This window comes from Diabrotica undecimpunctata, chromosome 7 (genome assembly GCF_040954645.1).
Source record: "Diabrotica undecimpunctata isolate CICGRU chromosome 7, icDiaUnde3, whole genome shotgun sequence".
Classification (NCBI taxonomy): Eukaryota; Metazoa; Arthropoda; class Insecta; order Coleoptera; family Chrysomelidae; genus Diabrotica; species Diabrotica undecimpunctata.
In genome coordinates this window covers 70,809,407-70,824,346 of record NC_092809.1, presented here as the reverse complement: position 1 = coordinate 70,824,346, position 14,940 = coordinate 70,809,407, and the positions used below count along the sequence as shown (strand labels likewise).

At 31.8% G+C, this 14,940-nt stretch overlaps 1 protein-coding gene across 2 annotated transcripts in view; it reads left to right on the top strand.

The window, feature by feature from the left end:
• The window catches only part of twy (fas-binding factor 1 twitchy), a 43,946-nt gene extending 30,293 nt beyond the window's left edge, over positions 1–13,653 (top strand). The window contains exons 8-9 of one of the 2 annotated variants that reach the window (XM_072537506.1): positions 720–808; positions 13,053–13,653. In XM_072537506.1, the coding sequence (XP_072393607.1) occupies positions 720–808; positions 13,053–13,107 (144 nt within the window). In that variant the 3' untranslated portion in view covers positions 13,108–13,653. Of the gene's footprint in view, positions 1–719; positions 859–12,839; positions 12,891–13,052 lie in introns of those variants that run through there. The other variant, XM_072537507.1, reaches the window with a different exon arrangement.
• Positions 13,654–14,940: the final 1,287 nt, after the last annotated feature.

Sequence of the window (14,940 nt, the reverse complement as noted above, 5' to 3'; positions counted from 1 at the left end):
CAGCGCTCATCAAACAATTAATAATTTTCTGACAATACTGAATAACTTTTTCTTTCAATTCACTCGTGAACGGCCAAAAAAATATGTTAATAAAAAACATTTATAGTGTTGAAGTTTCAGACTATTTTATGTTGGGCCATTTTGAAAACAATAATTTAAGATGTAAAAATCTTAACTATACAAAAGCATTTTTATTAAACGCCCTGTGAGGTTGAATTGGTTTGAAAATTGACTAATAATAAGATAGCCCAAAACGTCAACACTATAAATGTTTTTTATTTATACGTAGCTAATATAATTTGTACGGAAGCTGTTTGTTGCATTTGTTTTATAATATAATGGAGAAATATGAACTATTATTTCTATAATTGATATATTCTATATCTCTGATTGTATGTTGTTCGTACCGTTGCTGCCGTGAAGAGCGGCAACGTTGTCAAGAAAATTCTCATTTAGTTTGCATGGACCTATCCTTCGTACACTACACTGCATTGTATGCCTGAAATACGGTACAGACACGTTGTGTCTACTTTTAAGAGTAATATTGTATGGTTGTAAATTAATTGATGCAGAGTTAAACATCTTGTATTTAAGATTCAATAATCTTAAACAAAAGAGGGTGAAATATCTTATCTTACCATGTCATGTTAACTTTTAGTTACCATATATAATGTAAAGACAATTTTAGAAAATCTAACTCAACAATATGATATTTTCAGATACCTGATTTAAGTTCTGTTAAAATTCGACTAGAAGCCCTGGACGACGAAGAGAGTGAAGTTAGTAAAGAAGGAAGCGTTCAAAACAAGTAATTTGGAAACCTTAGCAAAATACTTCCAAGAACTATATATTTGTTAAGTATGTAATTGTTTTACAACGTTCAATATACAAGAATTTCGTTCTTTTAATTTGTATTAAATCTTGTTCTAAAATATATGCGTTTAATAAACAATTTTACCTAACTAATTTTCTCTTGTAGTTAAGTGATTCTTCATTCTTGATACCTGATCTTCTAAAGTTATGCTACATTTTTTACACTTTGCCCTTTCACCTATTTTGTCGCTAATTTTAATACTTTCAAAGGAATTCCATACTAAATCACGCTTTCGTCCACTTAAACCTGACATCTTCTTCTTTTCTAATTTAATAATAACTATACAAGCATTTAATTTATAAAATAAGTACCAAGTACCAAAACTATTATACTGGAATCATAGAAGATCACCTTGGGAATCCCCTGAACCATCTGATCGCCTCGCCGTCGCTCACAGCGAACGATGCCACGGGGGAACCACCTTGTTGAATAATAAAATAAAATAGAGAAGCCCAAAAGGATCTCCATCAGGACCGGTCTTGGATTATTTTATTTTTGTTAAGATAACAAAATGAAGCGAGATACTGCTGATAGTATATCAGAACGGTGTGTTTATTTTTGGATCTCCAAAATAGTTTAAATTAAGTGAGAACAAGTTTTCAAAATTTAACTACGCTTTGTGAAGTTAAAGCACGTGGTGTTCGTGTGTATTAAGGTATAAAAAAATTGCTTATTACAAGCTTAAATTTTTATTTTAAGAAGATCTTTTCGGAATTAAATCATTCCATCATCAGTTAACTAAAAGAGAGAGTAAAAATACCAATATTAAAAAACACAAGTTTAAATTTAAATATATAGAAATAACACGTTGGTTTTTTACTACTTACATAAAAAGTTGTTAAAAAACATTGTATGGCCACTTAAAAAAACTTTCGAAGGACATCCGTATTAAAATATAATCCTCATGGTTTTATCAAGGTAAATGCAATAGACTTAACTTATTGATTATTAAAAACTGAAGATGGGGGCATCTTACATGACCCCCTGTAGCTGGTGAAGTTTTTTCGACTTACATTACCTCTGATCTGTTCTGGAGTCTTGGCCTAACTGATATAAAGATGGTATGAAAAATCAGTTAGTACCCATGGTACAATGAATACACAAGGTATGATACATAATGTTCCAAAATCGGTTCGCTTTCAAGCATGACGTAGTCAAGATCGCTTATTCCCGCAACATTTGAATGTAGTTGTATAGGAAAGACTTTTAATTTTAAGTTTTTTTATATAATTTGGCTAATTTAATTATAGTAATTATAAAGAGATGATAAAATTATGTTATTATAATATTTATCCTTTATAAAACATAGATATCCTTTATAAGACAAGTTTTAATTATCTTTTATTACACGTAGGTACAGGTTAATTAACTTATACTCCAAAGTTCGATATTTCAGATGTTTAAAAAGATACAGAAAAGTGGTAATGGAGGTATACAAAATTTGTACGTATATATACCTACTGAACTAAACACAAAATCAAAATAAATAATGACAAAGTCAACTTTATTTATATCGAATGTGCTAGCTGGCCATCGAATATGAGTGTAGTGAGGGCACACAATATTGCACAACATTTAAAATGACATTTTTGTAATATTCACACATCAAATTATCTTGGTATTGTTTATAATAATGATAACATTGTATATTTTAATAATGATAACATGATTTAATAAAGAAAAATATGTTATTTTGGAAGATGCTAAATTGATTTCCTCCGAAACAGTTCTTATTGCAAATTGCATAGCAGGCTGAGGCTAATTTCTTACTTAACAAATCGATATGAAAAAACCATTAAGGTTTCATGACTAATAATTAATAAAAATAAAGATTTAGACTTACGTCGTTGACCTAGAAGTAGTAAGAAGCTGCTCAACATACTTTTTGGACTCTCTGTGTTCGCCTCCTTGTACGCGTTTCTTTTGGTTGGTTAAAAGGGTAGCCGATGTTGATTTAGGCAAATAAAGACTAGGTACTGCCTCAGGTTTGAGTTTTAGACCCTTTTTAGAAACGTAATTTAAAAGTTCCTGTTGTAGATTTCTTTGGTAATCTTCAGTTTTAAAATGTGTATAACAAATTCTTGCAGTATTACAATTAAAATTATCCTATCTACAACCAGATATAATCCACAGTTTTCTGGTCACGCTATCTTTAGGAAATGTATGAAACCTAAAGATTTTATCTTCATTGTCACTATTGCAACAAGCAATTGCACAGCGTACTTTGAAAAAGGTACAAAACCAGATATACAATGGCAAATAAAATCTTTCAGTTTTACAAAAAAATACTATACAGTATAAATAAATAGTAACTAAACACCATTTGTATAAAGACACATATATAAGCATATATCTAAATTATTTTTCTATTATAAAATAGATGACTCAGTCAGTATTGAGATACTTTAAAATATATTTATTATCTCATAACTTGCAATTTGCAATAGTCACCATTGATAACCGATATTATTGTTAAACTTTTGTTTTTATACAAGCTTTCTGTCTTGCCGGTGTAAAGTCGTCTGAAGTCAATATTTATTGTGTTTTGCGTTTGATCTAATTTGTGTCTTATTTTCATATTATTATATTGTGTGATAAGTAAATTTTGCATATAATAATCGGTAGGTTATAGTAATGTGTATATTTTTTATTTTACTAAATTTCATTATAACTCATCTAAAATACCATATTGAATTGTAAAACAGATTTTTCTCTATTGTACTCTATTTTGTTTTTATTTCAGTAAAACTGCTTGGAAGTGAGTGACAGTGAATCAGAATAAGCAAATCTACTATTTACCTATTCACAGTATTTCCTCTGCAGAAAATTTTTAAATTTCAAGGGATTTGCATACAAAAAGAGTACTTATATTATTAGTATATGTATGAAAACAAAAATAAATATTTTGCCTAAATCTCTAGGAGAAGTAAAGGTTTTACGCTACTGAAAATATATTTTTTATTCAATTATAACCAAAACAAAAGATTTAAAAAAAAATTAGATCACTTTTTAACTATAATTTCAAAATTGATGTGTACGTTAAGCTGTAATAATGGGTTCGAGGTGGTTCAGGCGATCTTAACTACATCACACTCCTGGGCCAGCTGTCAAATGTCATGCGCAATATCATACCTTGTGTATTCATTGTACCATGGTTAGTACCCATCAATGTCAAGTGGAATGATGTAGTAGGAGCAAAAGTCATTGTGTTTAAGTTTGTGAATAGGCAGTTTTTAGTGAAGAATTGTGTTTTGTGTGTAGTAAAATCAATAGCAATTTTTGGTATTTTAAAGAGGTGGTAGAATGTAAAACAATGAGTGACTGTGATGTAAAATAAATTTGGTATACCAGGGTAAGGCAAAATTTAAGTTAGGTAGTTGAAATTAATAAATCATTTGAAAGCGGTAAAGAGAATGTTATTACCTAATTGTTTCCTTGTATGAAGTAGATATAGATAAAAGTTGGTTTGAAATTTGTGGAAGATGAATCGAGGAAAAAGAAATAAAAGAAAGAGAAAGAAAAGGAAGTAGGAGATGAATGTAAAGATGTAAGCTGGGGATACTGAAACTGATTGTGATAAGAGATTGATAGATGTAGTGTGAGTATTTATAAGAAAACCTGTGTGATTAGTCAGATGGTAGTTATTGGAGAGGATGGGAAATGGGATATTGGAAAAGGGATGTTAGTGTATTAATGGTGACAAGAATAGAGTTAAGTATGGCGGATTATATAAGGAGATCATAAGCTGTGGGAAAATAGAAAGAAATGTAGAAGTAAGTAAAACTGGATGTGTAGTTAACAGAAAGAAAGTTAGATCAGGAAAATAATTGTCGGTGAAGTGGAACAAAGTCTCTATTGATGCTGGTGTGACGATTAACACAATTGGGACTGTTTTTCTTTTCCTTGACTATTTCCAAATCCTCAAAAAGGTCAAGTTTGAGATAATCTCTACCTGGGATGTTATGAAGAAGAGAAATATCATCTGGTACCTTGATTGTGTGATTGTGATATTTGAGATGATGGGAGAAAGAAGAAGTGTTATCTAACTTAGAATGTTATATGGCCCTGGTTACTAGAGATCTACAAGTTCTACCAATATAAGTGGCATCACAGTCAGAACATTGAAGTTTATAAACCCCACTGCGTTTGCTGAAGTCAATAAAGTCCTTACTATTGCAAAATGATCTACTCAATTTATTGTTAACTTTAAAGGAAATCTTAATATTTTCAACAGAATTCAGGATAGTGTTTTTGATTGATTCGGAAAGTGTTGGACAGTGAAATGGTAATGAGAAGTAAGATGGGGAATCTGAAGTAATGTTATGGTAAGCTGATTGTTGAAGCAATTTACGTTTCTTTTTATAAATGAGTTTATGGATGATATCTGGGTTGTAGCCATTATTGAAAGTAATCTGTTTGATTATGTTTAGTTCTTGGATGTAGTTAGTGTTGGATAATGGAATGGTTTCTAAACGATGAATGAAACTGTTGAATGCAGATAATTTGTGTGAAATGGGATGGTTAGAATTGAAATGTATGACATGATCTGTTTGTGTGGGTTTTCTGTAGATGCTATAATCAAAGACATTATTAATTCTATTGATGGAAAGGTCTAAAAAATTGATGGAGAAGTTAGATTCTAATTCCATAGTGAATTTGATATTGGGGTGAATATTATTGATAGTGTTTAATAAGGAAAAAGCTGTATTTGAGTTACCTCTAATGAACACTAAGCAATCATCAACGTAACGGAACCAGTGTAGAATTGTATTGTTAGTCATGATTTGAGTGGATTCTAGATGATTCATGAAGAGGTCAGCTAAAAAGGGGGAAAGACAACTTCCCATGGCCAAGCCATCAGGTTGTTTATAAAAAATATTATTGAAAGAAAAATAATCTTGTGATAAACAAAAGGAAAGTATTTCTATTATTGGTGTGATGACTGATGGATTAGTTGATTTAGATGTGAGAAGGTCATGGACTAACTGAATAGTTTCAAGTTTAGGTACAGAAGTAAAGAGATTGCTAACGTCAAATGAAAGCATAGTCATATCTGGTAGGAGATTTATGTGATTGAGTTTGGATATTAGTTGGGATGAGTTTTTGATGGAAAAAGTGGGAGAAAAACCTGTTATGTCCTTGATTACCCTGAGTATGAATTTAGAAATTATGGAGACCGGGGTGTTGATGAAACTGACTACTGGACGGATTGGAATGCCCTCTTTGTGGATTTTTGGAAGACCATACAGTCTAGGAATTAATGGGTTACTAGGGATTTTGTAATATGGTGCATGAAAATCAGTGAAAAAAGTAGAATATTTCTTTAAAAATGCTTTTTGTTTATTAATGAATCTGTTAAGTGGGTCATGTGGAAGTACTATGAAGCCATTATTATTCAAAAAGGTGGAAACTTTGTTGATGTATTCAGTGTGGTCTAGAATTACTAAGCAATTTCCTTTATCTGATTTGGATATTATTAGATTATGGTTTTTTATTTTCTTTTTTATTGAATTTAAAGTTTTTAAACTATTATGATGTGGATGATGAAAATGTGAATTGGAAGTTAAGTTTTTGTATGCAGCATGAAGTTTTTTGAAACAATTATTTCTAATGACATTTTTTTGTTGTAAAGAAATTGAAAGTTTTTCTATGATTATGTCTATTTCTATGGAAAGTTCTTGTAGGTCTATTTCAGAGATGTCTGTGGGAATAGAAAATTGGAGGCCATGATTCAAGAGTTCTAATTCATCTTGTGAGAAATTTATATTGAATAAATTTTTGATTCTAGGGTGAAATTTGAAGTTAGAAAATTTGGATCTATTATTAGAAGAATTGGTGGACACTAAATGTGACTTCTGTTGAATGAGATTGTGAAGTTTATTATTAAGTTTGAAAAATTTTACTGAAGCACAATGGTTAACTTTGTCCTGTACATCATGCAAAAAAGAGGTTAAGTCTAGATTATCAAAATGTTGTAAAAGTCTATTGTACATTACCTTCATATTACAATTGATGTTATCTAACTTGGAATAATGTTTGCCTATTTCTTTCCTGAGGAGTTTGGTTTGTAGTTGATTAACATATGTACTGGGTACATTTTTTGATGTTTTAACTCTAGCGAATACAGGAACTACATTATTATTAATACATTGGTGAATAAACCATATGTCCAACTCTAATTGTTTCCTCCTTGTAGCCAGACGAATGTATTGGTTAGCCCAAATGACCATATCGTCAATTTAAAATTAAAAGTGAAACTGGAACAAACCATGAAGTGGAGATATCCAGGAGTGGCTAGTATTCCTGTTGAATACAAAGCACGTGGTGTTCGTGTGTATTAAGGTATAAAAAAATTGCTTATTACAAGCTTAAATTTTTATTTTAAGAAGATCTTTTCGGAATTAAATCATTCCATCATCAGTTAACTAAAAGAGAGAGTAAAAATACCAATATTAAAAAACACAAGTTAAAATTTAAATATATAGAAATAACACGTTGGTTTTTTACTACTTAAAGTGAAGTTGAAAAAACTTCACCAGCTACAGGGGGTCATGTAAGATGCCCCCATCTTCAGTTTTTAATAATCAATTAATAATCATATCAAGTTAAGTCTATTGCATTTACCTTGATAAAACCATGAGGATTATATTTTAATACGGATGTCCTTCGAAAGTTTTTTTAAGTGGCCATACAATGTTTTTTAACAACTTTTTATGTAAGTAGTAAAAAACCAACGTGTTATTTCTACATATTTAAATTTTAACTTGTGTTTTTTAATATTGGTATTTTTACTCTCTCTTTTAGTTAACTGATGATGGAATGATTTAATTCCGAAAAGATCTTCTTAAAATAAAAATTTAAGCTTGTAATAAGCAATTTTTTTATACCTTAATACACACGAACACCACGTGCTTTGTATTCAACAGGTATACTAGCCACTCCTGGATATCTCCACTTCATGGTTTGTTCCAGTTTCACTTTTAACTTTGTGAAGTTATTAGTGATCAACTGAACTCACTTTTGCTAGTCTGTAAGTACAGTTTTACTGTAAATTTCATCAAAAATATATAATTAGTACGTATTTAACATCATTGAAAATTTTCATATCCATATTTGCTTGACGATAAACAAAAACATTTAAGTACCATTGACCGGTATCTCCGGCCGGTTTTTTTCTGGCGGCGGGCAGGTCCGTCTTTAGGAATGTTTAAACATCAACGAATATGTCGCAAATCAATGAAATAAATTTACCAGGCAATTCTCAAATGGATAATTCTACACAAAGAAGTTACTGTACCGCACTAACACAACAAAAATTTCCGTCAAACCGGCAAACTATCATTTTTAATTCCATTGAAGATGCGAAAATACAAGGTTACCTCCTCCCCCTGGGAGAAATCATCCATCCAAAAAATATACTATTCTGCTCTAGATTATCAAACAGTAGAATATGTTTATATTTAACATCTGAAAATATCGTAGAAAAATTCATGAATGAAAATAACGGCAACATTAAAGTTAATAACCAGATTATACAAGCTAGACGGTATATAACTCCCTCCGAAAGAATAATTCTCTCTAATGTTTGCCCATCCATTCCTCATGATTTATTAATTAAAGAACTTGAATCCATGGGGCTTGTTATTCTATCTACAATGTCCTTTTTAAAAATTTAACCCGAATTTAATCATATAATGAGCTTTAGGAGACAAGTCTTTATCAGCCCAACAGATCTCACAATTCCAGAATCGTTTTTAATTAATTACGATAATACTTCATATAGAATCTTTTTATCAAGCGGCAACCTAACGTGTTACAACTGTAAATAAAATGGGCATACGGCAACTAACTGCAAAAACCCTATCAATCCAAACCCAAATCCTACTTCTCCAACCACAGCAGAAGTAATCTCAATATGTAGCCCTCCAGAAATATCAACCATTACACCGACATCTACTTCAAGTCAAACAGACACCCCAACTACAGAAAATCAACTAAATATAAAACAAACTGCGAACGAAACAACTACCTTACATATGAAAATTGAATCTTATCCATTGTATCCATTAATTATAGAAAACAACCAACATAACCGCACAACCCATTTTTCTCCGAAATGGAAAATGGATAAAGCAGATTGGAAGCTTTTTGCCGAACGAATAGAGTCGGATATAAACAAGTACTCGACAACAATAATTAATGGCGAAGAATCTCTAGACAACTTGACCAAAATAATTATTAAGGCAGCTGAAAACTCAATCGGTAAAACAGCTCCAACGAAACGCTCCACAACAGTTCCAAGGTGGAACGAATCTTGTAAAAAGGTCATTAGAGAAAGTAAAACTGCCTTTAATAAATACAAAAGAACTAAATCACTTGAAAACCAACTAGAATATAAGAGAACTCGAGCCATAACTAGACTTACAATAAAGACAGCTAAACGTCAGTCCTGGATTGATTATGTTTCTAAAATAAACAGCTCTACTCCTATGAGTGACATATGGAAGAAGATAAAACGAATATCGGGAAAAAATTTGAATTTAAAAATCAACTTACTTAATATTCAAGATAAGGTTATTACCAACGACAACAAAATCGCAGAAGAAATGCCTAACACTTATAAACATAGGTCTAGTAATACCCAGTATAACCAGAGTTTTATCACACTTAAGCAACATAAAGAACATAAACTAATTATTGATTTCGACGAAATAGATAAAAGTCCTATAAACTCACCGAGCACCAAGAGTACAATGAAGCCCTTACCTCGTTTAAAGATACGGCGGCGGGACCTGATGATATTCCGGTAAAATTTATAAGAAATTTACCTTCAAAGGCTCATCAGTACTTACTAAAGTTATTTAATTTAATATGGATGCAACATAAATTTCCATCAAAATGGTCAGAATCTATTATTATACCAATTTTAAAACCAAACAATCCAAAAAGTAATCCAAATTCATATAGACCAATATCTTTGACATGTGCTATAAGTAAATTAATGGAAAAATTGTAAATAAAAGGCTTTTATGGACTCTTGAGAATCGAAACCTAATAATTCCAAATCAAAGTGGTTTTCGTAGAAATCGGTCAACAATGGACAATATTTTAGCATTAGAAAATGACGTACTTGAAGCTTTTGCTGCCAATCAAAAATGCCTCGCAATATTTTTTGACATCAAGGGAGCATATGATACCACTTGGAAACACCTAGTAGTTAAAAAACTACATAATTTAAATATCAAAGGACACTGCCTAGCTTTCATTAATAATTTCTTAACCAATCGATCAATCCACCTTAAAACTAATGGTATGCTATCACCAAAAACAAAACTAGAGAATGGTATTCCTCAAGGATCAGTTTTAAGCCCTACACTTTTTTTAGTAGCAATAAATGATGTCCTAGCCAATATGAACTCACCACTGAAAGGTCTCTTATACGCAGACGACCTTGTTATCTATGCGAGAAGCCAAAATATGGAAAACATCACGAGTATGCTACAAACGTTTTTACATCAACTAGAGGAATGGTCGCAAAATTGTGGATTTCAATTTTCTACAGAAAAAACACAATTTATATTATTCACAAAGAAAAGCTACCCTAATCACTCTCCACTCTCACTATTTAACAAGCCTCTAGTTCGAAAAAATAATGTAAAATTTCTAGGAATGACATTCGACCAACATCTAAACTGGAAAGAACATATTAAAAAATTGGCAATCGAATGCCAAGCAAGACTTAATATCCTTAAATCACTATCTAAAAAAGACTGGGGGGCAGACAGACAAACTATGCTCTTTCTCTACAGAACTTTAATCAGATCTAAATTAGACTATGGCGCGATAGCATATTCATCGGCTACTGAGTCTTCCCTTAAAATTTTAGATTCAATACACAATACTGCACTACGCATTGTCTTGGGAGCTTACAGAACCACACCAATAGAAAGCCTGTATTGTGAAGCAGCTGAACCATCACTATATCACAGAAGAATGTACTTAAAGTTAACCTATGCAATTAAATCAAATGCAAATCCTAACAACCACACCTTCAAATATGATCACCTTAACCGATTATCAACATGTTTCTCCAATAAACCACTTCTACATAAACCTTTCTACCACCGAATCAAAAGGGATCTCTCATCTTTGAACACCACCTTACCTCCTTGCTTTCCCGTTAGTTTTGAACCTGCTGCACCATGGACTTTGGGAGTACTAAAATAATAACTACCCTAACATCATTGGACAAACACACTACTAACCATAGTATAATACATCAAAATCTGCAAAACTTATTATCAAAGTATACAAATTTCTCTCAAATTTATACAGATGCTTCAAAATCAACAGATGGCGTGGGAGCAGCAGTTATATCCTCTAATATGTGTCAAAAATATAAGTTGCCAATACACTATAGTACTCTTAATGCAGAATTATATGCCATATACGAGGCACTCACATATATTATATCTTATATATCAATTAACTGATTCACTAAACTCACTACAATCTATAGGAAGAATATACCCAAAGAATCATATTCTTGAAAAAATAAAACAAAATCTGATAGAGATAGAAAATTGTAATAAGGAAGTAATCTTTATTTGGATCCCATCACATAATGGTATTAGAGGCAATGAAGAAGCAGATAAGTGTGCGCGTGAAGCCGTCAATTCAGCTGACTCTATTATTGTGAAATACGTGATAGCTAGTGATGTTTCAAATGTTATCAAATCGCGGATCCTAAGTGAGTGGCAAAACCGGTGGGAATTTTCAGTGTCCAATCTTCGGAATATTAAACCGGACATTAAACCATGGAGATGTTTCCCCACTAAAAGAAGGGATCAAGTGACAATAACTCGTCTTAGATTAGGTCATACCAGTGCCATGCACAAGTTCTTAATTACTAAAGAATCCGAACCAAAATGTGAGCAGTGTAACGTTAAACTCTCGGTGAAACATGTTGTTGTAGACTGTCCAGTTTTCTCCACAGCAAGAATCAATTATGGTATCTCAATAAACTTAGAGAAAGCACTTGGTGCAAATTGTTCATTCACAAATATGTTAAACTACTTAAAAGCTATTAATTTTGTTAATATATAATATATTTAATATTGTAAATCTGATTCTCGCTAATAACCTTCGGGTTGATGCGAATTTGTAAATAAAAAAAAAACAAAATGAAGAAAATTTAAACATTACTAGTGTATACTTACAGTTTTTTTTAATTATTAGATTAATTTAAAAAATTAAATACCAAATTTTTATTTGTAGTTTATTGAGCTGTAGTTTTCATTATTAGAATAATATAAACAAGATAGAGAGAAAAAAATAGTTTTTTTTCTTTAAAAACCACTTGGTTTAAACCCGCCAACCATGGTTTTATAGTCTATTCAACCTTTTTTCCACATCTTTCTCAATTACATCATCAAGTTTTCCTAATTTTGCAGGTTTGTCTGTATCAATTATGCATACAATAATGTATTGCAAGTACAATACCACTCACCGCTTTACTCCAACTAATGATTTCAATTCTTCCAGATGATATGCAACTGCCATTTGTTTTCCATAAACTATTTTGCACATCGTCGTCCGGTTGTTCGTCAATAAGACTTTTCATCAGCCGTCATCCAATTTTGATTAATGACAAATAATAATATATTATGCGTCATACGTCACAGGTTTATAAATATATAAACAAATATTTATTAAATAAATATTTTTTATTTAACCCATTCCCTGTCACGATCCCCATTTGGGGATCAAGTTGTTTTTTGTATCAGTTGGCAGCAGTTACAATATTTCTATTTATATAGTAAGTGGCGGTATTTTACTTACTGTGCATAATTTTTCGAATAAACAAAGCACAAAGTAGAAATTGTTGGTTAAGTTGTTTAGAGAAATATTGCTTATTTTGTAATTATTTGATTTCGTATTGTTTTTAACTTTAAATTAATTTTAGGCATGCATTATTCAGTTGGAGGATATATTAGCCAATTATCACATTTGCAAATTTTAATTACTAGCACACAGGACTGTACTAGGATTTTTAGCGCGATACCCATTTGGGGCTTGTGGCTAATGCTGTGTATTTTTTTATCGTAGCACATTCTGTAATAATATAATAATATATTTCAATAAATGGTTTTTGCAGAAGTTTATTCATTGTTTTCAGAAATGGGTACCAGGCGATTTTATACATTGGCGGAATTAGAGGATATTATAAATGACCCCCATTTCTTGGATGACGATGAAGATGATGGAATTGATATTGTTAAATTGCCACCCGATAACGTCGATGATGTGTCTGATGTTGAAGAAATATATGACGACGTACTAGGAGACACGTGCCCTAAAGATGTTCCCGGCAAATTCGAAATACATTCAGCTGCTATAAATACTGAATCATTATCACCTCTAAACGAGGCATCTGATGAGACTCCTTATAACACTCAAAACGAAATCTCACAGAAGCGCCAAAAGAAAACTGAAGCTCGGAAACTAAAATTAAATTCAGATTGGCAAAAATGTAGGTCAGACTATATAAAAAACTTTGGGGATAATACAGATATTGTACAAGTGAAAGAACAAATAAGGCAGTCGCTAAAGGGAAAAACTCCTGTAGAGTTGTTGGAGATGCTATTTGATGACGACATTATATGTGATATAGTACAACAATCTGTCACATATGCTGGTCAGAATAACAGACATGACTTTACGTTCTCGGTGGATTGCCTAAGAAAGTTTCTGGGATTTTTGATGCTTACCGGCTATAATCCTCAAGAACAAATGTATCGGTGCAGAGAGTGGTAAAAAGAAATTTATAATTTACATTTCAATGATAATGCTTTTGTAAATAAAAAGTTTTATAATTACGTAAAGCTATGGTTTGTTAGAACAGTGAGCGACGTATAACTAACTCACAGTCAGTCGAACGCCACGCATGTTCGTCAAATTCAAAGAAATGGTTCTCTATGATAACGGTTTGTTAAGGCGGGTACACATTTGCGAGCAGAACTGTTCGCGAACCGTTTGTGAACGCTATATTCGTTAATGTGTACGGCAGAAAAAACCGCTTGCGTACTGTTTCATCGTGACTCGTCGCGAACCAAATTGTTGCGGTTTATTTCACGACTTCAAAGGAAGCTCGGCTTTCAGTTTGGACGGCGCTTACTAGACGCAGCGAACATTTTTATTGTGTCATCAAATCGACATTGTGTGAATGACGTGTTCCTTCCTAGAGAGACGTGAGAAAACAGTAAACTGATTATTGTCATGGACGTATAAATAAAGATAAAATCTTTATTTATACGTCGATGATTACTGTACATAATTTTATTTTTGTTAAACAAGCAAAAACAGGAACATAAATCAGTACCCAAATTATAAATAAAATGAATCATTTCGCACATGTGTGTTCGTTGTTGGTTTGTCGCTTTCCATGGATCGAGATAAGTATGCGATTAGTACGATGTAGAATATTTTTCGAGGATCTGTACGCGTACTGTACGTATACCGTTCGGCTCGCATATGTGTCCCCACCGTTATAATGATTGTAATGATTAAGTGATGTCTACTAAATTTTCTCCCGAGGAAGATGAAAGACTAGTGGATCTAGTACAAATTGTAAGACAGTTCCAAATAAATCCTTGGAAAGTCTAAAATATTCTCGAAATTTTTCCTCGTTTTGAAACAATCTTTCTTCGACTGTTAATTTAAAAGCACCTTCTGTATTAAGACATGAAAAAATTTCGTTTACATTTTTATTTCTTTTATTTAGATTTAACGTTATCAACTCTTCTTCTTCCTCCTCTTCTTGGAGTAATAAAATTATTGCGTTGAATTCATTTTTTTAAACGTACAAACTTTGAGAGAATAAACGTGAAACTAATTTCTAAATCTGTTTTCAGAGCGACAGAATATTTATGCGAATTAATCTAACAAACCGACTCACCCAAAACTGCCGTGAGTCGAGTACAACAGATTCTGCTGTACGTGTATGCTGTGCGCTGGGCACCGTTCTAACAAACCGTAGCTTAAACCAAATTTTAAAATTAGTCCGT